This window comes from Centroberyx gerrardi, chromosome 12, assembly GCF_048128805.1.
Source record: "Centroberyx gerrardi isolate f3 chromosome 12, fCenGer3.hap1.cur.20231027, whole genome shotgun sequence".
In the NCBI taxonomy this organism is placed as follows: Eukaryota; Metazoa; Chordata; class Actinopteri; order Beryciformes; family Berycidae; genus Centroberyx; species Centroberyx gerrardi.
The window spans coordinates 7,448,142-7,475,363 of NC_136008.1; the positions used below are offsets into that span (position 1 = coordinate 7,448,142).

Below are 27,222 nucleotides of genomic sequence, written 5' to 3' on the forward strand. Positions count from 1 at the left end.
GGTCTTTACTGGGTGGGGCTCTGGGTGTCAGACAAGAGCTTAAAGTGCGGCTCTTGCTTGGGAGCGCAAGCGCAGTTTCATCCCCGTGGTGATGAGGGAAAAAAAGTAGAAACTTGCTCCGCTGTTGTGACTGTCACTGAGGCGTTCTCCTGCGGGACGGGGAGGGGGGGCGGCGGACCGGCGGCAGGTCGTAGTGTCCCGGGATGTGGCTGTTGACTGGCAGGTCGTAGTGGTTCTGGACGTCCTGATCTGGAGCGTGACCGAGGGAACTCTGACGCTCTGAGAGAGGGGCAGGAAAGAAAAGGACAATGTGATAAATGGAAGGTTACAATGAGAGGTGCTGGTCATACCCTTGTGTATTTACATATATCTAAAAGCACATATCCTACTTCCAACTCCACTATATTTATGAGATAAAATGCCAGGGCTGTGCGCTCGAGTCCAGTCTCCAGATCATCTTATGTCATCTTGGACTTGGTTTCGGTCTCTCTCCTTTGAGTCAGACTTGGTCTCGGCCATTATATGTTGACTCGACTTTTTCGAAAAGTTCTCACGTTCTTTTATTTTGTCCTCAGCACTATAAACAATTTAAAGGATTACAAATGTTTATAGTATGTGTTGATTCTCAAAATCCTTTGCATTAATTGGTTAGATGTTGAAGGGTTTAGTACAGAGTTCCTGTAGAAAGATCTACATCTCTGATCATCTTTAAGAAACTCCTTAAGCATTATTTTTACATTTGGAAAGACATGTACATGTAGGACTCAATTTGCTCTGGTCTCGGTCTTGACTTGGTCTCGACCCCCTTTGGATCTGGTCTTGACTCAAACTCAACTGGACCTGGCTTGGACTCGCCTGCGGTGATCTGGACTAAAGCTCTGTAACATGCTGCCAACATGTAAAAGGCTTAGTATAGAAAGAGTATATTTGTATTCTCTACTACCCACATTTACTGTAGAACTACCAGTAGAAAGTGTCTACTTTGAAGAAAAAGGCAGATCATACAGAGAGTTTTTACTTTACTTTTGTACAGTACAGAAACTTCACCACATTTCAAAGCAAATAAATATCCTACTTCTTATACAAACCACTTTTCTTGTTCTACAAACCACTACTAAGTGTCTACTTTGAATGAAAAGGCTCAGCATACACATGATGAAGTAAGTTAATAAGAACGGTGACCTTTCCAACCTAAAGCCAATCAACTTTAAGAGGAAGCAATCAGAGCAAATGGAACTGAACCATCAGCTCAACCTGAGGAGGTTAATGCTTCAAATACAAATCACTTCCAAACTCTAAAACTCCAAGTTTAAATAGTTAAATGCATTAATACAATATTAAACATTTAAATATTTTTTCTTAAGTAGATCTTTGACAAGTATAGTTCTATCAGGTTATTGCAAACTTTACTGAAGTTAAGGATTTGTGTTCTTTTTTCACTGATGCTTATCACAATATTAAAGTTTTCATATTATAATATTATATTATAATATTTAAAGTTCCAACGCAGGCTCACTGAGGACATTATGTGATCCCACGGATGATAAATTATTCAATACTTATTCAGTGTCTAGTTTGTCTGCCTGTGCACACAAGGTCAACAATATCACTGAGTTAATTGTAACTCAAACTTTTTACCCTTTATTTATTTATACAGGCAAAGCTGACTGACCATGCAGGCTCTTTTTTCAGCAACTACAGCTTCCATTAGAGCTAGTGGGGTTAAGTGTTTAGTAGTTGTTGATGGAGATAAGAGCCTTTCTCACTCAATTTTCCCCACCCAAATTTTCCCAGCCAGCCCAGGATTCAAACTGGTGAACTTCTCTAACTTCTACGCTACTGCCATCCCAAGATAAACAACAAAACAGAGCACAGAGGGGAAAAAGCCACAGTCAGTATTTCCATCCATCTATGAATGTGATTCTCTTAACCTGCTATAACAGCAGTTTCATCATTTATTATTATGTGCTGCTGCTGCCTTGTCTCCCTTGTAAAAGAAGCCCTTGTATTCTTAACTAACCCGGATAAATAAATGTTTAAAAAGATCAAATTCAAAAAGGGGAAATGAAAAGGTAATAAAATAGAAAACAAAACAAAGGGACAATCTGGGCCACCCTGGTTTTCCTCTCTCCTGCTCTTCCTCTTCCCTTCAGAGTGACCTTTCCTCACTTCCATGTAAACAGTTGTTCATTCATTCGGCCCGGCCTTCAGGAAGCCCGTCCTTCCCATCTGTCACGCTGCCGGCAAGCAGGAACCCTCTTCTCATGTCTGATTGATCAGGACTCTTAAAGAAACAGCTCGCCCCAGGAGTGAATTTTCTTCTACGCGGTTTTTGACGAAACTTTGGAGGGATGATGATGCATTTTGGCAGTGTGTTTGTTTAAGAAATGACACCGATCGACCTGATGGGGATGCTGTAATTATTAAAGATCAAATTCAAAAATTTGAAAGGCCACAGCTGCCACACCACCGGTCCGATTGTGACGAAACATGGAGGGATGATGCATGTTCATCATTTGTGTTTACTGTTGCCTTGTTTCACTTCATATCATCTCCCTCTGTCCCACTGAATTTTTACTTAAGTACGTTTTTATGTACTGTATATATTTATATTTATGTATATATTATGTATATATATTTTTAAATCACATCCAGAGTACAGATTTTGTAGGATCTGCATCAGAAACTGGACAATCGTAAATTGACAAATTGTGGAGCCATTCACAGTGAGAAGAGGAATCTGGCTTTACTTTGTGCAATTTATTTTGTAATTTCCAAATTTTCCAATTAAAAGAATCTAGTTTGAACTCTGTCCTCTCGTCCTTTTGGAGTTGCATGGGAAAGATCATAGCTAACAACATTCTCTTTTCTAGTAACTTCTCAAGTAACTTGGTAACTTTTACTCTGAGTACATTTTAAATTAGGTAATTTTTACTTTTATTTAAGTAGATTTTTACACCAGTACTTTTACTTCTACTTCAGAAAAATATCAGCAGAGTAACTATACTTGAGTAGGATGTTTTAGTTCTAGTTTCAAGTCACTCTGATGTAGCTAAAGGCCTAAAATCTAAAATGTAAAAATGTTATCACCTAACATCAGATTCTGCTGTGCTGCTGATTGGGCATTGGCATTGGGATGAATGACTTTTTGGACATCAAAAAGTAAAACATATCAACACGTCTAAAGCCTCGCTCACCTCTGCGTAAGGTGGCGGTGTTGAAGGGCGGCGGGCTGATCTCGGTGTACGCCCGCTCCCTGGGCATGGCCGACTTCATCTCCATGTAGCTGCTCTCCGGCGGGCAGAAGGGAAGGCCGGGCAGGTCCTTGATGGTGGCGTAAGGATTCTCGCTGTTCAGAGAGCTGCTGCTGACCGCCGCCGCGTCCTTCAGCTCTGCCACCAGACAGGAAGAGAAGGTAAAACACACCTGAAGTACTGGAAGGTCAGAACGCTCCACAGCGGTGGACTGTAACAGAGTTGTAGCCAGCTGAGTGCACAGGGTGAAAAACTGACTATTTTAGGTTGTTATTCTAAAAACAATAGACATTTTCCAAGATTCCCAAGATTTTTTTATGGTTGTTTTATGAATTATGAGTTCTCTTGGACAGTTCTATATTATGAAATATGAATAATCTTTATGAAACCCATGTGTTTGTGACATTTTTCTATGCATTATCAATAGTTTGGCTTGTTCTCAGGGTCCATCAACATGTGAAACCATTTCAGCTGTCAGCTTGCGGTGAAAAACAAATGTCACAATTGGAAATACGGGATATTTGCAAGGCAATGAGTGTTAAATTGTAATTAAATGGTAATGTTAAAGAATTGGTACAATATGTTTTTTGGGTATACCACAAAGAAAGATACATCAAAAGCTCAAGATCACACTTGTGTAACATTTACGCAGCTAATATCCATGTAATGTTCATGTAACTGCAGCTCTGGCATTATGTAAGGTCAGACTGTCTGTGTTTAGTATTCCTTTGTGTCTAGAAGAGGTAATAGGACAGGTAATAGGAAAATAGGGTGATAAAGTACCTTTGTTGTAATATTTCCCCAGGCTGGCGCTGTAGCTGTAACTCCGATCAATTCCAAAAGCTCCTGTAAACGTTAAAAGACAAATCTGGCGTCTTCATTTTCATTTATGGCAAACTAATAAAAAGCAGACGGCCTGTCTTGGAAACACGCAAAATCAATACCAGGTGATGGCATGGCAGTGAGTGAATGCTGGCCATGCACCTATTGTTTTTTTAACGATGTTCTTATTGTTTTTATTGTCTCATATTACCTCTGTTTTGTGTTTTATGAAAATGATTTGTCTACCCACTGGAAATGTGATGGATGATAAAGTTTTCTGAATGTGAAAATAAAAAGAAATGTCTCCATTTTCTCCTCAGCTCTTATTGTATTTCCTCACCTAACATTTCTATCATTATTTATTTATTAAAAAGGAATATTTTTATATTTTTTTACCATTTCACTCCTTAGGTTTCGACTGATATGGGTTTTTAAAGGCCAATACCAATACTGAAGTCGCCGATAGCCGAAATTTTGTGCCAATGTTCAATATCTTTAAATTTGACCTTTTTCATGCCAAAAAAATTACATGTATGAAGTTTTTTCCTCCAGAATTTCACCTATTCAATGTAGGGAAACTCTGGGATACATTACTGACTTAAAATTAATTTACTAAAAACCTCACTGAACATTTAAATGAATAATACAATGTGCAAAGAAAATATTATTTCATTGCAGGTTTTACAGACAGTTTTTTACAGCTGTGGTCAGGGAGGAACCTCCATGATAACAGAGGTAGACAACACTGGCAATGTTAAATATTCAATAAAAGGCCAATATATAAGGAAAACTACTCCTTACTATTGTTTGCTTGTAATGTTAATCCTGTAATTTCTTCTTGCCTAAAATGTAATGAAACGTGACAGAGTCTGAATGTGAATCTCACACTGGACAGTCAGACTGACCTGAGTCTTTGCGCGGCTCATGGTGTTTCCAGTCTGCAGGCAGAGTTGCATTGCTCTCCACCCCAAACAAGCCCCGCCTCTCCCTCTCCATGTTCTTCACACTGCAGAACAGCTGGTTGTTGGTGTTCTGTTTGACAAAAAAAAAATATAGCCAGAATCTGAATGAATCACTGTGAAGAAAATACACCCAGTGCAATATTCTGTTGGAATGGAGTAGCGGCAATGAAATGTAACAGTAATGAGTAAAGGCTGCGATATACTGGGCAACATTTTGGGCAACTGGCACTGATTGCTGATTAAATTGCATATTTCCCACTTCTATTCTCCTGCCATGATGCCCAAAAGGTTTCCCTGGTGTGTCACAGAGTTGGCGCTCACCTTGATGGTGCGGTCGTGGTTGTTGGGCAGGTGTGGCAGCGGAGGCCGGTTCTGACTCAGTGTGTGGTAGCTGGGGTTGGAGTAGTAGTGATGGTAACTGTGAGGAACGTCTGATGACCAAAGCAGACACGTGGAATCAGAATTCAGTGCTCAATAATTTAAATGATTATGCTTTCTGACGTTTTACTGTCTTGCAAGCATGAGTCAGAGGGTCTCTTAACATTTAAAGGTGCTCTATGTAGCATTTTAACATCAATAAATCATATATTAATTTTGAAACATTAGTACAATTACTTTCAACAATAAACAGACCACGGCCAAGAAGATTGTCAGCCTCTACCGGCCTCTATATTGCATTTTTTATTGGATTTATAATAATAATAATAATAACTTTATTTGTATAGCACTTTTCTAAAAACAATGTGCTTTACATACAGTAAAACCCAAAGAGACAGTGATGTACAAGTACCACAATTAAATTAAATAAAGTTGAATAAATAAATAAAAAATAGGAATAAAAGGTAATACAAGAGATACACAGATACAACTAGAAAACAAACAGAGATACAACTAAAAACAGTACATAAGACTATAAAAGTGTGTGTTCCTAACCACATGAATGCCCAGACAATACAAGTTGTCCCCTATAGAGACAGTAATAAATAACTAAGTAAAAAACAAGAAATAAAACAATTACACAATCTAAAATAAAATGGAGATACAAGTGTAAGGGGCAATTCACATAAAAGCCTGTCTATAAAAGTGTGTTTTTAGAAGGGATTTAAAAGATAGCGCAATAATTGCTTTTTTAAGCCATGCATATCTCATTTCGGAACAAATCTCCTCACATCTTTGAAGCCAGACTCTTGGTGCGCTGTACTGTGTGTTACAAACGGCCTCGTGTACCTGGGACGGCGTACTCGGAGTTGACGGTGCGGGTGGTGGAGAAGGAGACGGTAGGCGTGTTGTTCTGCTTGTCTTTCTGCCTGCGGCGGTACAGCAGCAGGAGAGCCAGCAGCAGGACCACCAGGAGGACGAGCACCACGATGCCGGCGATGGCCCCCCACGACTCCCTCTCACCGGGGGGAAGAGGCACCATCACGCTCCCCGATAGCTCTGTGGAGTCTGCCAAACAGGAGGAGGGGAGAGGAGCTCAAGTACGGCAGCTAGAGCAGTTTTCATTACTTTCCATCTCTGAAATGGGACAAGCACACTGTTGTGAGAGGAAACAGGGCAAGTTGTTCGTTTTGGGCCATGGATTTACAAATGGAACATTGAGGTAATGGCTGCAGTTTTAGTCTGTTAAACTGTAGGATCACCTGCACTTTCCATGAAACAGACTGACCAGGTGAATCCAGAGGAGAGCTATTATCCCTTACCAATTTCACCTATTCAAACCACTCCAGTCGTGAAGGGTTAGAGGGAAAAGAGACAGATTGAAGAAGTATAAAGTGGGTGTAATTCAATATTATTGTTCCATAAGCTCATGGAACAACTTGTGTGTGTGTCTGTACCTTGTTTACAGTCATCTCCTTCAGTCTCACACACACAGTCTCCAGTGTAGCGGTCACAGATGGAGTTGGGTGGACAGGAGCAGGTCTGGGTGCAGAACGGACCAAACCTTCCTGGACTGCAGGCTGGAGAACACAAAGTACCAACGTGGCATGAGACCCACGCATTTTGAGAACCAGGCAGACATGTGCAACAAGGATTTAACTACTGTGCAGAGACAATAATCTATCTTTTCTGTGTCTATCATACACCAGATTTGTGTAAATGAAAAGTATTTTGAAAGCTCTAGGAACAAGGAGACTTTGTAAATATTTGTTACAGCATGTGTAGTTTTGGTCAAACAATCTAATTGGTCAAAGACTGTGCTGACAATTCCCATGAAGCACAGCTACTCGTGCTTTGAGAGAAATGGAATTGGCTGCAATGCTAACTGCTGTTATAACAAGGGTGCTAGTTTGTAATCTTTCTTCTGTGTTTTATCCTTATGAATTAATTTCTGATGAAACATCGAACCAACATCAACCAAAGCCTGAATGCCCAAGCATGTGTCGTAACAGCTGTTGTATCCATAACACCACTAAGTGATAACCCCACAGTTCCCTTCTGAGTATTATTCCTATAAGTAAACGTGTCCCACTCACGTATGGAGCAGTCAGTTGCGGTCCAGCCAGGCAGACATTCACAGTGGCCGTCCCGGTGGTCGCATGTCGAGTTGTTGGCACAATTAATGCAAACCTCAGAACACTGCCTGCCGTGGTAACCAGCTGGACAAACTGGAAATAGATTACAGAATATCATAAAGAAGCTATTTTCCATTTTTTTTTATTTAGGATGCACAAAATGTGGGTTTGAGAGGGAGGGGAATTAAGGGAGGGTGGGATTGTTATATAAAAAAAAAAGTGGAAGTTTGTGAATTGATCTTTTCATGTATATCTGCTTTCAAATTCCTAATAAAAACACACAAAAAAAAAAAAAAAGAAGCAATTTTCTTGTATTCAGCACAGTATAACCCAAACGACAGACTTAATGACCCTGTTTCCCCCACGCTTTTCCTCTAACATCCATTTTCTTGGTAGGTGTTCACTGTAGTTTGATAGGACAAGGCGTCGTTACATTAGATCCTGCATACCAGTACGGTAAAGAGATCAGCATTTGTTTTGACCATTTGCGTATGGATGTATCGTGTTAATGCTGACCTTGATCACAGTGGGGTCCGGTGTATCCAGGAAGGCAATCACATTCGCCCGTCACATGGTGACAGCGGTACGACTGGCCACAGGACGGGCAGGACATGCTGCACTGGTCACCATACATCCCAGCTCTGCACTCTGAGAGAGAGAGAGAGAGAGAGAGAGAGAGAGAGAAAATGCCACAAGCACACCTCAGGGTTTGATTTGATTTGATCAGATTTTCGCAGCATTTCAGCCGGCCTAACAACACTCACTGTTCTGGCAGGTGATTCCCCAGAAGCCCGGGCGACACACACAGGCTCCAGTTTCCCTCACACAAGTGTCACTGTTGGGGCAACGCTTGAAGCAGGTCTGGTTACAGTGGCGCCCCCACTGGCCGTCTGGACACTCCTCGCTGCAGCGGGCACCTGGGGAAAACATTATGAGAGGTGGATGAATGGAGCAGTGGGGGCCCAGTGTCAGTGTAGTTTAACTGTAATGTAGGTGAGGGTAAGCAGTGGTGGAAAGAGTACTAGAATGTCCTACTCAAGTAGAAGTACTGTTACTTTGCTGATATTTTACTTAAGTAGAAGTCAAATTCGTGGTGTAAAAATCTACTGTAGTAAAAGTAAAAAGTAGCTAATTTAAAAGTTAGTTACTTTTTAGAAAAGAGAACATTGTGCTCTTTCCCATGTAATTCTAAAAGGACGAGAGGACAGAGTTCAAACTAGATTCTTTTAATTGGAAAATTTGGAAATTACAAAATAAAGTGGACGAATAAAGTTGATGATTATCCACTTTCTGATGCACAAAATGTGTACTCTGTAATGGATGTGATTTAAAATGCGGCTGAGTACAACACTTACAATAAAAATCTACTTAAGTAACAGTATAATTACTTACTTTAAGCCCACTTGATAAACCCTTCTCTCACTTCTTCTAAAATCAGAGCCAGGTTTCTATTTAGGTGCTCACCCCTACTTTGACAGCACATCGGATCATTACATCATATCCTGTGTGCTGGTAAATGCCACTTACTGTTTTCTGACTTTAGTTGAGAAAAGGGTAAAAGTGCTATAAAGTCATCGATCAGTGCAACCGGAATGAAAGTCAGAGCGGGAGAACAGTCAGAAACCTGTGGCTCACTCAGCACTATTGGACCAGACTTATCTGCGGCACCAGAGCCAAGCTGGAAGAGGCACCAGGACGGCGTCGTCACTTACCCCACCAGCCTGGCAGACAGCGGCACTCCCCGCCGGCAGCCTGGCAGCCGTCGGCCTCAACACAATCACACCTCTTCAGGCAGCCTGGCCCAAACGTGCCCATCTGTACATGTGAACAAATGCCAACGGGCAAAGCATCGTCAGGGGAATCTCTGCAGCATTTGGCCAACTCAGTCAGAGTCAAACAAAATACTACACTGGCAATGTGTTCTTGTATAGACAGCGTGGCTGGTTGGCATGGCAAAGACAAGGGGGGGGGCACACATCCAAAAACAGAGACTAAAGCATACACAGGGTGAGGTAAGGGATGGAGAGCTGGACAACACTGCTAATTCACACAGTCCAATCAAACAACTGCCAGGAACTGTGGTTACAGCCCTTGTGACTGTGTGTTAGTGTTATCAATGATAATAATAATGGTTCATTTGTCTGCTCCACTTGACATAGGATAAATATGCTTTGCAATTTTCTTATCTTATGCAGTTTAATGTATTTTTTTATGAAGTGTGATGTGTTTTTGTGCAATGCGGTGGCTTGAGTCCAGGATATTTTTTTTTTTCTTGCTTTGGGAGACAATCGGAAAAGTAGTGGAGGATTAACCCACTTAAACCCAGTTTAAAAAGCATAAATGAATACTTTTCTAAACATATGATTGATGATAGAATTGAAAATGTGCAGTATGTTATAATTGGTTGTTGTTTGCCTTATGATTATCACTGACTGGACCTTTTAATTTACCAAAACATCGCTGGTGATATGTATAATCAACTCTCTATATGTATAGATTTGTATGAAAATATAATGGATTTGTGTTTATATTGGTGGTTGTTTGCCTCATAATGAGTTTACCCAACTTGTTTTTTTAACTACTACATGCCTGGAGACAAATACATACATAAAGCTAAAAGGTCTGCACTATTCCAATATTATACTGTATGTTGACCTCGTGTTACCTTATTGCCAAGCCTTCTTTTCAGCCTGTGAAAAATTCATTTCAGGCACTCACCGGACATGGTTGGTCACACAGCGCCCCCTGCCAGCCGGCGGTGCAGGTGCAGGATCCATCTGCAGGGTTACATTTTGCCCCGTTGGCGCAGTGGCAGGTGGCGTTGCATCCCGGGCCCCAGGTTCCCTCGGAGCAGGGGGCGGAGCAGTCCCGCCCTCGCCAGCCTGCACTCACACAAGGGACATTAATTGGTTGGTTGGCTGTTGGAAAGTACTTTCTTATTCTTTAATGACAGGGTCTACACACTGTATAAGATATATGACGCAATTGCCAGTCTGTCAACAAGTCGATGTGTATGACTTTCAGGCAATCCATCACTTCTTCTTTATTTGCTATCTAAACTCACCCTCTTTACAGAAGCACGTCCCGTCGATGGGTGAGCAGTCGACAAAGTTGGTGCAGGAGCATTCCAGGGAGCAGTTCTTACCATAGGTGCCACTCTTACAGGAACTCTCACAGTGAACCCCCTGGAGGTAAACACAGGTGAGACATTTACATTACACTTACACTACAGATACATTAGATTTAAAGCATGCACTGTAGGTGAAGCTCTTGTATAGGCCCAGTATAGCTCAATGGGTAAAGCGGAGGTTTGATTCCCACTGGGGCCACCCATGCTAAAAATGTAAGCATTCATAGAGTTGTAAAGCATTCATGGAACTTTTAGCTGTTAAACTCCTAGATGACCATCACATTACAAGCGACCAACAGTAAGGAGTGCAAGAGTCAAGGCCACAATGCCCAGATAATAGATAAAACAAAATTTCTTGTGTCCCCAGAATGATCATGGATGATAGAGAGGTGCTAGGTAAAGATATTGGAGTATGAAGTAAAATAAGAATGATTTTTTTTTTTTCATTTTCAGTGCAAATAGAGGAGAAAAACATGGGGGGATGTTTAGAGAGGGAGAGGAGGGTAAAGAGAGGAAGACATGGAGTGTTTCTTGAAGAGATGAGTTTTAGGGTATTACTATTACATATTATTACTCGTTATATTTAATATAAAAAAAACATTTAGTGCATTGGCAATGGTCTATAATGGACAATGCATATAACTGTATATTTTACACTATTATCTTCTGATACAAAGATACAGATTGAACAGGTTAAGTCAGTAGATTTGAGAGCTATATCTACACAGAAAGTGAAAGAAATCGAATCAATTCATATCCACTGAGCCAATGTGTTTCCAGGCCAAACTTCACCGCTCACCGTATACCCGGGGGCACACTGGCACCGGCCGGTGGCGCCGTCACACACCCCTCCGTTCACACACAGACAGGGCTCCAGGCAACCGTGACCATAGAAACCGTGAGCGCAGGTCTCGTTGCAGTACAGTCCCGCCCATCCCGGCTGGCACGTGCACTCGCCTTTCATCGGATGGCAGCTAGCCAACGAAAACAAACGTAAACATGATTAAATTGCCGAGCAAGCACAATAGAGGAAAAAGTGAGAGGGAGAAAATGCTAGTTTGCAAAAAAAAAAAGAAAAAGGAAAACCATAAACCCCTATCTACTATGATACACTGTATCTATAATTGAATTTGTTAAACTGTCACTAATGTACACACCAATGATTGTGTGTGTGTGTGTGTGTGTGTGTGTGTGTGTGCCAGCATACATGTGTGTACTTTGTGTTTACCCTCATTATGATTACATGGATTTGCTCTTTCCACGCAGGTTGGAGTTTTCGTTTTAGCATACAAACATTTCTCAGAGGCAGAGCTCTCGAGGCAGAAATAATCTCATTGGTTGAGTCACCCCTTAATGGGCGGAGCCTTCCAATCATCTCCCAGCACCCACCTGAGCGTGTGCTTGTCTTGGCAGAGGCAGGTGCGTTCGCAGTGCAGGCCGTAGGTGCCGTGAGGACACATCCTGTCTCTGCAGTGCGGCCCTCTGAAGCCCGGCTCACACAGACAGCCTCCGTCGATGTTGTAGCAGCGCGCTCCGTTAGCGCAGTCACACACACCTTTACAGTCCAGACCGTACGTTCCCACAGCGCATTCCTCGCTGCACCTGAGGGCGGAGCGCAAACGGTTACACAGATACACAGAAAGGAAAAAAAAACAAGAAATGATACACAAGTCTGTCTGTAGATTCTCATCCCAACCAGAGATTTTTATGTTGTTAATTAGGAGTTAGTTGATAAACCAAATCTGAACATCTATTTTGTATTATTGTTAGCCTGTCATGATGTTAGCCATGTTAACTATTACATATTTGTCTGCCTCTGCTGTCAGCAAACTGTAAAATAGTAAGAATTAATAACTTTGTAATAGAAACAGGCCTTAAGCTGCACTGGGCATCTTTGTACTTTGGCAGCTCCTACTGGTTTGAAAACTGCTTGAACATCAATATCCAGAAATCATGTAACGTGATGTCAGTAAACCGTACACAGCATGTTCATGTTTACCAACCCAGCCGGTTTGTGATCGTTTTATACCAAAGAATACCAAAGGGACAAGAGAGGCAGAAGATCTAACATTGGTAAGTCCAGCTTTCTCTGGACTGAGCGCTGCTCACTGCTGATTAGGAGACAGTTTGGTTCGTTGCTTCCTGTGAACGGAGAAGTTTTCCTGCCAGGGACCATACCGGCCACCAAAATGTCATTTCAGTGTCTCAATTAGAGGCGATGAGACACTCCTTTCTATTGCAGCCCCACTTTGTGGATTAGGCTGACGAAGACAGGTGTATGTTTATATATTAAAAATTCTGCCTACTGCAGCTTTAAGAAAGACAGGTAGCTTTCATTACGGATGAATTAGCTGGACCCTGCAAGTGTCCAGATGGCTCTTGTGGAGCTACAGTATGGGAGGGGCCCATGCACACAGGTAGGCACATATGCACTCACACACACACACACACACCTGTTCCCAGTGAAACCCTCAGCACACTGGCACTGTCCAGTTTCGGGGTCACAGTGGCCCCTGTTGTGGCAAACACACTCCTGGGCACAGTTGGGTCCGAACCTTCCCTCTGAACAGCGCTCCGTACACACAGCTCCCTGCAGAGAGACAGAGGAGAAGAGTTGGAGAGAGAGGAGGAGAATACCCAATGAAAATGGATGCATCACTTAGTGAAATGTAAAACAAAAACCCGCAACAGCTGGAGACACCTTCATCATCCTTCTACCAACTTTGCAGCTTTCTCTGCCAGTTAAGATGCCAAAATTATCTGTTTGTTTGCCCTCTAATGCGATGACAATCATGTCTCCTTTCCCATATGTATTTCACAAACAAGGGAATATGGGAGATGAAAATGTGATGATGTCAGCATAACAAAACACCCTGCCTGTCTCCAGAGATGACAGGGTGTCTCCAAAATGTTGTCAGAAATATGCGGGTGACGTACTGACTTTCGTTGCGTGTGAGGAAAAAGAGCCAACTCATTCACGGATTGGGAAACATCGTTACACCGCTCATCCAAAGATCGGGCCAGCTGGAATATAGCACTAGGAGCTAAGATTGAATTTAAAATCTGGCAATCTGCACGAATATCATGAAGGCCGGATCCAGTGTAAGCTGTGTGAAACTTGGAAACGTACCGTCCATCCAGGGGGGCAAGCGCAGACCCCTTTGCCCTGACAAATACCGCCGTTCTGGCAGGGGCACCGCACAGGGCACCGGCTCTTGGGACACGCCTTCTCACAGCTGGGGAACAGGATGGAGACGATGCTTAATAACGGCTTAATGGACCCACTTTAGTCAGAAAACACTCCGCTACAACAAAACATGTGTCCTGTGACATTCCTGAGGGCTGAAGTAAATGTTTTGTTCTGCAAGTTACACAAAATAACAGTTTTCTTACAAAATCACACCTCCTGCTGCTCAAAAACCCGCAATATGGAAACTTTTCAAGATTGAATATTGGATAAAAAACAGCCTCATGGGTGTTACAGCTTTTAGACAAGAGTTACAGATTCATATGTACCATCTGAAAACTTTTCTTTAGAGTAGTTTAGGAGGAAACTTGCCCAGAGCAAGAAAAAATACTACAGCAGATTCCTGATTACTGCAAGACTTGGCATTACAACAGCTACGTGTGCTTTATGGGAATTATCAGCACGGTTGGAGCGTGTCTTTGACCAATCAGATTGCTTGGCTGAAACTACCTGTTGTATAATTATCTGGTGGGATATTATATTTTCTGATGCACCCTGGAGGAAAGCAAGGCAAAGTAACATGGATGGACTTCAAATATACACTATTCACCAAGGAGCTTTATCCCTTCTTCGCGTTTGCCAAACCCCCTTTTTATAACGCTCAAAATGGTGTATTGCGTTTTCACATTGGCAGCTTAAGAGTTTCCACTAATATCTAGTGGTGAAGAATTTTCATTCTTTACTCATCCTCAGGGGCATCTAAAACACAGGGCGTAACAGATGACTCACGCACTACAGTACAGTAGTACATCGGGGTCATTTTTCCTCTTTAAATTGTAGTTGTAGAAGCAAATAACGCAGCGGGACGTGACAGAGCTGCGTCTGACAGACTGCGTTTTGCCGTCTACCTTCTTAGAAAAGTGAGGTATGAAGATATGACTGTGTAGATTCATTCGGATCAGTCATCCAGGTAGTAAGATGTCCAACAAAATAATCAAAAAAAAATCTACTGGATTTAAAATGAAGAGTTGAAGATGTTTCACACCTCATCCATGAAGCTTTATCAGTTCTACTTAATTTCCCCAAGTAGAACTGATGGAGTGTCTTCAACTTCGTGTGGATTTTGTTTTTTTGGGAGAGGGGTTTGGACTGATCTATGAAGAGTTTCTGCTTTTTAATAGGTGCTCTTTTATTGTATCTTAATATGTATAATTTATGAGTATTGTTTTAGATTTTGATTAGATTTTTACATTTGTAAACGCCCGTGTATTTCAGTTATGTACATGTGCTTGACAGCTATGTGGGATAAATAAAGTAAAAGTAAAGTAAAATGAGATAATCTGCTATTTCAAAAACACCTAGTCTTACAAGATGTTTCATAACAAAAAATGAAATCACATTGTTTTACTTTTTAATGGATAGTCGATAACGTATTATGGTTGACAAAATGATAACACTTTTACAGGCTGGATCGTCTAGATCAGTGTTTCTCAACCTTTTTCATATCAAGGACCCCTAATGCAGTCCACATTAGGGCCACAGACCCCATTTGATGATATTTTGTCTCTCGGACACAAATCTGAGAATATTTTGATTGTCAGATATGATTTTGTCCAGAATCCCATGACTATCTGTATTGTAGGTAGAGAGATAACAGTGAAACTATGATCAAAACAGTCATTCTTCTACATTCTCTAATTGTATTAACTTCTTGTAAATGAAATAATGGTGAAGTTTAACAATTCATCAATTTACTGGGGACCCCTTGGAACCCCTTAAAGGACCCCTGGTGGTCCCCGGACCCCACGTTGAGAACCACAGATCTAGATTTCAGAGATATTAAACGTGTGCTTAATGTGTGTGTGTTAATGATTTTCGTTAAACAGATATAGCATTTTGAAATGAAACTCTTCATATGCTGATATGCTGTTTAGGAATTATGCAAAGTTTTTCAATAGAGCACTTACAACGTCCCAGTGAATCCCTCCCGACATAAGCACTCTCCGGTTGCTTTATCGCAGGATCCTCCAGTCCCACACTTGCACCTCTGCAGGCAGCCCTTGCCGAAGTTGCCCGCTGGACACGGGTCCTCGCAGTAGCGCCCGATGTATCCCGGCGGACACTGGCAGGTTCCCTTGACAGGATCGCACAGAGCGCCGTTCTCACACTTGCACTGCTGACTGCAGCTCGGACCCCAGTGTTTGTCGTCGCAGGCTGAAAGATAAAAACATAATCCGTTATTCCTTGATTATGAAGAAGCTTTATCCAGACTGTCTATGTTGTTTAAGATCTATTACGACTCGACCCCTGATCCCTCTGGTCTGTTAGTATCTTATTATCCATTACCCTTTAGTATGTCTTGTTTTGTTGATGTTTGTTATTGTTTGCTTGCTGGCTTGTTTAGTCTGTTTTGTTGTGTTATCTTGTGTTATGGATGTTTTTATGAGCGCACTGCAGCTAATTCCAAGCAACTGTCTAGTTGATGTGGCAATAAAGTAAAGTAGTGCACTACTGTCTTTGAGCACACCTATAGTGAGGTTTGACTTTATACTTTTGATCTATGTCACTTTTATTGTATTTTGGCAATTTCACATAATCATAACCATCATTCAAGTGCATTGTTGTATGTTGTCGGCATTATGCTTGTCATAATGCTGCTTCCTTTCTCTTGAAAAAGAGAGTATAACATCTCAATGAGACTGGATAAATAGATTAAATGAAAATAAAAATGCAAAAATCAAATAACACAGGTTTTCAGAGTTGGACAGTTTCAGCGACAATCACAGACACCCCAGCTGAACTTACACAGGACATCACTGTCACCTTTTTTAACTTGTATTTATCCAGAGAAGGTTTGCTGAGCACAGATACTCTTTTTCAGCACCGCACTGCTTCACAGTTAAACGGCTACATGCATTCACACCAAAGAGCTGGCCAGTCCAACATAGTTTTCTATTGTGGGTCACTGAGCAGCTCCACTGGAACAGCTGGGGGTTAACTGCCTTGCTCAAGGGCACAATGACAGTTGTTATTGAGGGAGGGGAGAGCATTACTTATTGGCTTTCTCTGCCCAGATTTTCCAGGGATTTTCCAACAACCTTCCAGTCATAAGCCTGCTTCTCTAAACTTAATGTGGGTAAAACCTACTCTGAAATGCGGGAAATAAAATAAAACGCAGTGTTGAGCAAAGACAGATTATATATGATAAACTTGCAGACAATGCAAGAATGCTAATTTCATTTTTGTCAGTTTTGTTTTTCTTCATTCAATTTTCCTTTCACAAACCCTGAGGCAGGCTTATGGTAATATGATGTCATTTTAAGAAATCTAACTGTAAAAATAAGCAGAAACGAATCCTATTAAATTCAATTTGTCTCGCAGCATGGGGACTTTCATATCAAGCAAGAGAACAGGAACAACAACAGAGCAGGAACAAGAGAAGAAGAGTGCAAGCGATCGCTCTCCAGGGGCGACATATCTTCCACACATTACTGCGGCTTCACTAACGTTGCTTCCTCGTCCAAGTCTGCCCCTTAGCGCAGCAGTGTTATATTACCAACAAATGATTTACAATTGGCAGGGAGATTTGCGTGGAGCCGACAAGATGGACGACGTTTAAATGGTTAATTTTACAGAAGCCTAAGGATCGGCTCAGGGGGTTCGCCTGCAGCGGCGATTCGCACAAGGTTTGGATTTCAACCATGATGAAGAGATCTCCGTCCAATAGATCCCTTTATGAGAACCCAGATTGGTCATGGGTGCATTCCTCAAATTTCTCATCAATAACTCTGACTGTCTTGGACATGGGACATGTTGGGAGAGTGATATCCGATATGACTGACGTGACAAATGCAAACAAATCCATGCTGTACTCTCTTTTTTGTCCAAGATGTTGAGGTTTGAATCATCTTGAATCATCATTTTTACAGTATTTTTGCTGGACAATAGAAATGCACGCACAAAATCGACTCTGCACCAAGGCTTGAGCTACACCTCACATTTGTTCGTGCCCCTGGTCCCCCACCCACCTTTGCCTCTGCCACACATATGCTCTGCCACAGCTTTGAAAAGTACAAGGGCTGCTTTGACAATTACACCGAGGGTAAAGTACAGCCAAATTTGGCTTGGAGCGCAAGTGCTGCCATGGAGCGCTCTGTTTATTGCTCTAACTCAGAGCAGGACCTTTGCCTCTTTTGTTTAAATGAATCATAAATTCACTTGTTCCCTGTGTGGGCACTGCAGAGGGTTTCTGTTGGAGTGTGTCACGTTGAATAATGAGAAACTCAGCTGGAGCGGCGATAATGTTTACACAGACATTTTCCAGGACAGCAGGGGAATTAACTGAAGGGTCCAAGGGGTCGTCAATATAAGAGCCGAGGGCTGATAGAGCCAGACAGCGTGGATGAGTGAAAGGGTGAAAATGAGCAGATTGGACGTGCGATCGTTGAGATACTGTACTCAGACCAGCTGGCAGAGCCCAAGCCCTCCACTGACCCAAACGATGACTCTTCCCAGATCTGTTTGTTTGCATGTGAGCATAAATCATCAAGTGCAACGCTTTCTCTGACAGCGTTGCTGAGTGTGTTTACCTGCATCAATTCATGGGCGTCAATTGGATATGGCAAGCTAAGGCACTTGCCATACCTTAGCCTACGTGAGTCCAAATTTGATTTTGTAGCTTTTATCATTACGCTGGAGAGCAGAGATCAAACCAAAAGTGCCAGAAATTTATTTGGAAGCCGTATCTAACAAAAAAATCACATCAGGGGAGCATTTATGACCAATCTTCCCTCCAACTGTGTGCAATTGTGCAAGGTAGTTTGGTGATCAATGGGTCAATGTAAATTATTTATCGCATTGACCCAGTAATAATCTTGTCAGTCTTCAGTAACTGTGCCACTTGTCCCCAGGAATTTAGCCTTTATAAACAGGCTTTGGTGGCAAACAGTATTAGATGCAGGGACTTTGCCATAGCTTAGGGTTTAGTGAATTGATGCCACTGACGTTATTATCCAAGACACTCAGGTATTCATTTTTTGAGTCGGCACATGTGAACAGCATGCACCACTGACAACGACCTTGATAATGAGAAACCTGAATATAGCCGGGATACTGAGGCATACAAACACCTTTTCCCATTTACTGCTACGTTTGTGGTCCGTGTAAGTTCTGTTACCATGCAGATAATATTCTGTTTATTAATGCGTGTGATGGGGATATGAAGATGCATCTAAACAGCTTATCCTGAGCATGACCTTTACAGGGACACAAACCAGTATCCGGAATACTGTGTGCATGTAAACCCACCGATTGATGCGCACGTCAGAATTGGCAGCTCTTCACTGCGCTTTATGAGGAATGCACAAAGATATGGTGGGAAAAATTCCTCCCTTTCCCCAGTGTATTGTCCAAGTGGTGGTTTAGGGTCTTGCCTGCGTCCAAACTCCACATAATCTCCCAGTCATCTAACCGGACTCTGGGCTCTGGGTTTTGATTCCAGCTCTGTTGGCCTTTCTATCAAAATCTGCTCCGAAACAGAGCGTAGGTACAGCAAATACTCTGTCATGACATTTTGTAGCTCCCTAAGAGCCACATTCCTACTCTTCTCTTACCTCAGTCATCACCACTACCACCATCTCCCCCCCTCTTCGCTGGATTTCTCATTCTCTCCCATCTCTTTACCCCGCTCTCCCCCTCTTTGCTCCTCCCTCTTTTGCGTGCGGGGCCACAGAGGATTGAGCGTTATACTTCTCTCCCCTCTCCTGTTTTCTTTATATTTTCCTCTGTCTTTCTTTTGCAAACAGTGCTAAGAGGGTTCAGTATGAAAAACCCCAGCCCCTCTCCCCTTTCCCACAGCTAGATAGCTCAACACACAGGCATCCAGGAAGTGTCGGGTCTTATTCTGCCAGAAAGGCTCTATTATAGGCCGATACGGTGGAGCCAAGGCTTAAGAGAGAAGAGGGGGGGGGGGGGGGGACAGAGAGAATAGAGTAGGAAAGGAAAGAGTGAAAACTTTGGTGGGGAGGAGGGGAAAGGAGAGGAGAGAGAGAGGTAGGAGAGAGGGAGGGAAAGGAGAGAGAGGGGGAGAATTGGGGCATGCAAGAGAGAGTGGGGTAACATTTTCCATTTCCCCTTCCCATCATCCCCCTGTCAAGACATCAACCACTACCCGTTTAAGCCAAATCCCTCTCTCTTTAGAGGAGCAGGGAAAATGGAGGAGGGCTGTGTGTACTATTGACCCAGCTGAGTGCGATGAAACAGGCTGAAAGTAGTGGAAAAGTTAATTTCAGTGACGGAACAAGCAAGCCTGTGAAATCTGGTTCTAGTTTCACACTCCACATTGTTTGGGTGATTGTATTTAAAGTGATTTTACACAAGACAAACAGGGTTACACTCACTGTTCAATTTGCTGTCCTGAGTTACAACTGACTGCTCTGTTTCTGCTGACTTTTGTTTTTTAAAACCAGTCAGCGTTGGTGGTAGGAGGAGTACAGCAGGTTTAATGTCTCTATCTTCTTTTAAGACACAATTCAAAACCCATTTTTATAAACTATACCTACTTTCATGATACACTACCAGTCAAAGGTTTGGGCACACACATTTTTCTTTATTTTTTTTTTACTATTTTTCACATTGTAGAATAATAGTAAAGACATCAAAACTATGAAATAACACAAATGGAATTATGCAGCGACCAAAAAAGTGTTAAACAAATCAAAACTATGTTATATTTTAGATTCTTTAAAGTAGCCGCCCTTTGCCTTGATGGAAAGGCAAAGGCTTTAGCCAGAAATTCATACATAGGCATCAACTTCACTATTTATATTTGGCTAAAAAAACATTTTCAAGCACTTAAGCATAAGCCTTTAGATCAAAATGACTTTAAGATAAAGAAAAACATAATACATTCAATCAGGTGTGTCTGGTAGTGTATTTAACTGATAACTTGTTATTGTTTTCATTATGCCATAATAGTTTAGTAAACTTGTTTGTTTATGGTTTCTGAATTTTTACTGACCATGCCTTGGCCAGCAGTGCAAGTCTTACCTTTATTATACCTGATTTGTTCCTTTTATTTCACAGCATTTTGTAACTTTAAGAAAAGTGCGATAAAAATATAGTCATTATTATTATTAATGTGGAATAACAACTGTCAGTGAGGGGGGGAGGCGGGGCAAGCTGTCCACCTGGACTAGTAAACTGCTTTCTGGACTGAGGCTGACATTAATGACGCATGGCTGTGCATTCGGTAACGCTGCCTGGCTGTTTCCACTGGAAAGGCCTCCTGTGTGATGGAGTGGTGTGTGAGAAGATCAGCCACTTCACTAATGGCCATTTGTCATTTCCTGTTGTGAAGTTTATGTGTGTGTGTGTGTGTGTGTGTGTGTGTGTGCATGCAGGGAGAGAGAAAAAGAGAGGGAGGAAAATGAGAGTGAAAGAGAAGACACCCCAACATTTCATTTACTGACTGAAAAAGAAAATCTCAAGGTGTTACTGGGAGAAAAGGAAAAAAACAAACTTGCTGCAAAGTTTGTGTCTAAATGTCACAAAGTATGGGTGAAAATGTAAATATTGAGAATGATTTTGTAAGTTTTGTCTTGTTGTAAGAAATGCACCCCCATCCCTCCCAATGTTTTATTTTGTTATACATTGACTTGATTATATCGAATGTACTGAATTGCTTTAATATGCTACAATGTATTTATATGCTATCGTTGATATATGTGCAGAATCTGTAGAATTGTTTGTCTATTATCCATTATTTGACTTTATCCTTTGCAAATGCTTTGGAAACATAGATCCTTTCTCTGTCGTGCCAATAAAGCAGATTTGAATTTGAATGAACAGGAGAGAAAGATCAAAATGGGGGACAGAGAGAGGATCAGAACGAATGAGAAGAAGGAGAGAAAGTAAATCAGAGAAAGAAATTAGAGTTGTTTGGTACCACTGGAGCAGTCGTCGCCTCTCCAGCCTCCCTCACACTGGCAGCGGTCAGGAGCGACACAGCGGCCGTGGACACACTCCTTGGTGCAGCGAGCTGTTGATGAGAAACACATTGAGACACAATTTCTTTCGGAGACTGGCTTTCGGAGACGGGTCAACATCTGTAAGCATTCAATATGCAAGGGATAATGTACAACAAGGTGACACAATGTACAGTGTAGGGACTAGGGATCCCAGAGGCACTAGTGTTACAGGTGTCATTTAAGATGGTAAGAAGTAGAGATTAGTCCTGCACTTCTCAGTATGATAAAGAGCCAACTGGAAACTCACTTTTATCAACTTGCTTTCAATTAATACCTTGTTTTATGTGTTTTTTTTAATGATTATATATTTATTTATTGTTGTTGTTTTCCTTTCAAATTACTTGGATGTCATTTGTTGATGTTTACTGCTTCTTGTCTTTTGTATGTCTATATACAGTATGTCTTATTTGTGTTTGTTTTTATTCTTGTAATTGTGAGCACTTTGTACTTTGTGTAAGAAAAAGTCCTTTAGAAATAAAGTTTATTAATATTATTATTATTATGAAAGCCCATGTGCCTGATCAAGCTAATTCAACAGCACACTGTTGAATTTACTATTTTATTCTATCACAAATCTATTGAACTCAGTTGCATTCACCCCTCTAAATTTATTCCCGCACATGACAAACAGTGAAGCCGGCTGGACAGCTGGGCTCATCCATGCGATTTCAGGCACGACACCAATGTCAGATGCCTGTCAAGGAGCTTCCTCTCAGAGCGAGTCTGTGCTCGCCAGCTTGATAAATGGTCCTGCTATTGATCAGGCTAATTCAAACACGCATTTTTGACTGAAGGCTAGTAATTCTGCCACAGACTTCTTCAGTTCTGATTCACCAGATCAGTATCATGTATATCCAGGTTTTCTTTCCAACCAAACACTGCAGCAGCTGATTCCACTGATTAGTTTCTCCTCTCTGGTTGAAGGCGTGTTGACAGCAGAAAGGCAAGTGGATTTTGCAGGTCCAAGAAAAGGCCAGCAAGTCGTTAAACGCAATGTAAACATATCTACTATTTCCTTGCATTATGTAGAAAAACTAACAACACTGGCTTGTGCAGAAATTCAGTCCAGGAAAAGTCACAGAGGACATTTTGAAAGCTGAGATATTTCAATTGTAAAATTCAAAACAGCCATCAGTTGACTGCAACTTGGCCTCTCTAGTGTTAATCCGAGAAATCAGCAGCTGCAGTGTTCGGTTACGCATGGCTCTCACTGTCATATGGTTAGAGAACATTAGATGGTTAAACAATAAGAAACAAACAAAAAAATGCATATTGTTGCGTGAAAACTTCTCAGTGTGTCAGCTTGTCAGAAGCCAAGAAAAAGCAGCCTTGTTTTTAGCTTTACCACCAGGCATTTTTGAGTTTATCCAATTGGGTTTGAAAGGGTTTTATAAACCCAAAGATGGTAAATTTTCTCAATCCATAGAAGGCCATGTAATCCTTTAGTTGAAGTGAAAATATGAAAAACACCAAAATTGGAGTTTTGAGGTTTTCACATGACAACAGGAATATATTGTTTGGTAGATACTTTTATCTACCAAAATGCCAGCCAGTAAAAACATTTTCAGCATGGGAAGCTCTAGTGGGAATCAAACTCCGAACCTTGGTAATGACATGAATGGTTATACCCACTGAGTTTGCCTAACCTTTTAAGTTCTGTTGCTAGAAGTTTCCATGACAGATGACAGACTGAAATGAAAGCAGGTGAGTGTCTGTGGACAGAGTTGGTTTGAAGTTTGTTCTGGTGATGGTGGATCCCTGCTGGCCAAGCACTGAATCCTGCCAAACCTCCTCTTCACTGTTTCCCCCCTCAGCTTTCCTACTGTCTGTCTCAATAAAGAAAAAGTACTAACTGCCCCAGAAGTTTCCACAGTGAGAGACTTTACTTACGGACACACTTGTCTCGGCTCTCGTAATAGCCCGGACAGCACTGGTATCTCCTGCGGTAGTCCGTCTTCACTGCCTGCCTGTAGGCCGTCTTGTAGGTTATTCTAAAAGAAAAAATGCAATCAAACAGACACTTTGACCCTCCAATGGCAGGAACAGGAAGGCTGCCGAAAAGGAAGCGAGTCAGCAGATTGTCGCTACCTGTGGCGGCTGCATCTGTAGGAGGTCCGAGGATCAGAGCACGGCTCCTCCGTCACGTGGTCGTAGGGATGGGAGTACGACTCCTTCACCGAGGTTGTGAAGCTGAAGAGCAGAACAATGCACACAAATATATCCAGTCAGAAGAAATGGAAAAGTTATCTTGCTTTACTTGAAGCAAAACACTGATGTGTTTCACTTATTTAACAGAAGACACTTCACAGTGACAAGCTACATGGGTCAGAAGTGGTGTGGAAATGATAAACATGAGTGAAAAACACTATACCATAATATCATCATTTGCCTTTAAAGTGGGATTTTTTAAAAATATATCACAGTCAAATGAATAGTTATCATGGTGGCTTTGGCACTCCATGTTTTCTAGTGCTGCTTTTTTTTATCTGAATATTTGATCATGTTCTCTCTGATTTTAAAATGTCATTTGTTAGCCTTCAAAATTAAAAAACTTAAAAATAGCTCAGATAAAAGCACACAGCTAATCAGCAATGGTGCTGCGGTGTCTGGCAGCAAAAGCCATGTCTTTTCACTTTGTTATTCTAGGATTTAAGTGTACCATTGGAAGTGATGTGACAGCTATATATTAATGTAAAAACCCTACATATAGGACCCAGGGTTGGAAATTAACACCAACCACCAGCCAACTGGTTGTGACTTTTGGTTTTGGCTCTAACTGGCCCTTTGTCCGGTAGCCAACCGGTCCATTTCTATCCTCAGAAGCAATTTGGCTGGTAAAATAGCAAAAGTGGCTGTTGAATTTTGGACTCAACCAGCCACTTTGGTGAATGAGAAAGTTTCCTGCCTCAAAGTAGTGAACATACAGTATATCATCGCTGTTGCAGACAACAAACCACATAACTACAATTTCAGTGTTATTTTTTTTATTTTTTCTCACTTGAAGTTTACTTGGTCATTCATGTGTTGAAAGTTTCTTGACCCATCGGCACTTAAAACCTGTTAAAACCCCACTGGGTGCTTTCAACAATATGTGGTCGTCTACTATATGAGAAAACGCTTATTCTTTCTTCATGTCCAAGAAGCCTATGTTTTTTGCAGATGCGTGGTTTTCATCCAACAACAGAGACATTTATTTTAGTTAAACTGGTCTCACCTCTCCCATAGGCTGCACACGTTGGGGTCTCTTGGGTTCAGGCAGCAGGACAGACCAATCAGGACGCTAAAAACCAGCAGGACAGCAGAGCTCTGCAGAGTCGGCATGGTCCTGAGGGAGGAAAGGAACAGACGTTTCTAGTAGGATAAAAAATACAACAGAGGTGCCCAAATGTTTAGGCAAGGAGGGTAAAGGGGCCAAAATGTAATCCTACTGGAAACTGGGGTGGAAATAGACGCTTTCTAACATCAATTTTGGGTTTTTTTTGCTGAGGAATTGAGCAATTTGCTTGAGGAATGTTCATTTATTTTACTGTTGCACTAATTGTAAGTCGCCCTGGATAAGAGTGTCTGCTAAATGCCTGAATTTTAATAGCAATTTGAGCAGCCTTGAAATAAAACAAAATATACTGTAGCCTATGAGGCTGTAGTGCATTGGAAAATGTTGCACACACACAACTGCAAAATCTAAGACAAACTCACTAACTCTCAGCTTTGGATTTATATGCACTGTTATTCTTTCTTATTAGCTATAATTGGAACCTTATTTATCCTCACTCCATCTTTGCATGTGAAGTACAGAAAGATCCATTCAAAACTTTTATTTTCTGCTGGTTGTAATGATATTCTCGCTACCTATAAATTGCGGTAAAGATTTAGCCTCTGTAAAAGAGTTCATTAAACACTCAGCGGAGGTGAGGCAAGGAGCCAAACTTAAACCGTTAACCCTGTCTGCTCCCCATGGAGCTCCACACCGTCTCAGAATGGTACATAAAACACAGGCAGGGGAGACAAGCAGACAGTAAGAGGGATAGATGGGGTAGAGAGAGAGAAAAGGGAGAGAGGGGGATCAGAGTGAAGAAATGCGACTCCCAACTTCATCCTGGCCACTATCAATCAGCGCTGAAGTGAAGCCTCCACACTCCTCTGCTGTCCCCTTCCACGCTCCAGCAGCATCTGGATCTGATCAGAGCGCCGGGCCCAAGAGAGCGCCTCGGCATGGGGACCCGTTTAGGCTCTCAGGGAGCAACAGGGAGGCACATTTTTTTTTCCCTTTTTCCCCTTAAAATCTCCCATGGAAATGGACACAAGTTCAGCAGCCCAGTGGCCTGAGCCCTCTGTAAAAGGCCATGGCCCCCATCGTGGGAATACGACGACATTTGGAGAAAAGGGGGGGCGTTGTGTTGACACAGGATCGGTCGGGCCCGTTCCCGTCTGTTTTCTCAACAAGTCCCCCTCTGACAGAATTACTGCACCACAGCTTCTCATGTCATCTCCATACAGCCTTGGGGGAATTCAGATATGTTTGGACAATGACACTGCAGATTAAGATTTTTTTTCTTGGGTCATGGAGAAACATCTCAGAAAAAAATCCCCTTGTTACTCACATCAATAAATGCAATGGAACATATTAACATTACAAAGAGCAGACATGAGTGACAATGAATGTCTCTCTTACCCTCAAAATAAAAAAAAAAATTAAATAGAATTTTTTTTAAAAATTAAAATGTCTTTCCTCTCCTGTGTCACCTTAGGTTTTCTCTTACAATTTACAGTCTTAGCCCTTCACTTATGTAAAGTCAAGTCAAACATTGTCAACACAATCTCATAAAAGTTTGTGAAATGCACACAAACACTGAAAAGCAGATTATGTGTGGTTTCTCCACCACAAATTGGATTATGTGACAATAGAACAAATTGGACACGTCATTTTCACGTGTTTGTCATGTGAAGAGGTTAGCGAATGGTTAAGTTTGGGCAACTAAAACTTCGGTTAAGATTAGGGTAAGGTTTTGGTCATGGTTAAACTTTTGCTAAAAATTAATGCTTCTCTAACAGTAGAAAACTTTTTCAGTAGAATACTTTTTCTTGGAACGAGTCGCTGGCAGTAGTTTGGTTCCTCTGCGCTATTTCAACGTCAAACTACAGCGTATTTCTAGTCGTGTCTGTTTTCGTGGTGGGGAAACGTATTCCTCTCAAGTTTCGTGCACGGAGCGCGTATTCGCATTTTAAGACATCATGCTCATTTCACGAACTTTCAGACCAGGCTCTAAAACTGCCAGGGTTAGGGGTTCGATTCCCACCGGAGCCACCCATAATGTCTGAATACGTAC

General features: G+C 41.7%; 1 protein-coding gene across 1 annotated transcript; it reads right to left on the reverse strand.

Moving 5' to 3' along the window:
- pear1 (platelet endothelial aggregation receptor 1) lies at window positions 1–25,216 on the reverse strand. The gene is made up of 22 exons (XM_071907176.2): window positions 25,110–25,216; window positions 23,984–24,085; window positions 23,786–23,886; window positions 21,814–21,906; window positions 15,836–16,082; window positions 13,812–13,917; window positions 13,135–13,271; window positions 12,071–12,283; window positions 11,481–11,655; window positions 10,616–10,736; window positions 10,270–10,433; window positions 9,264–9,366; window positions 8,316–8,468; window positions 8,068–8,199; window positions 7,513–7,644; window positions 6,874–6,996; window positions 6,266–6,484; window positions 5,360–5,469; window positions 4,982–5,108; window positions 4,038–4,100; window positions 3,198–3,392; window positions 1–279 (listed from the first exon to the last, which is right to left on the reverse strand). Exons 1-22 carry the CDS (start codon window positions 25,214–25,216, stop codon window positions 134–136), a joined length of 3,069 nt encoding a protein of 1,022 aa, XP_071763277.2. The 3' UTR covers window positions 1–133.
- Window positions 25,217–27,222: the final 2,006 nt, after the last annotated feature.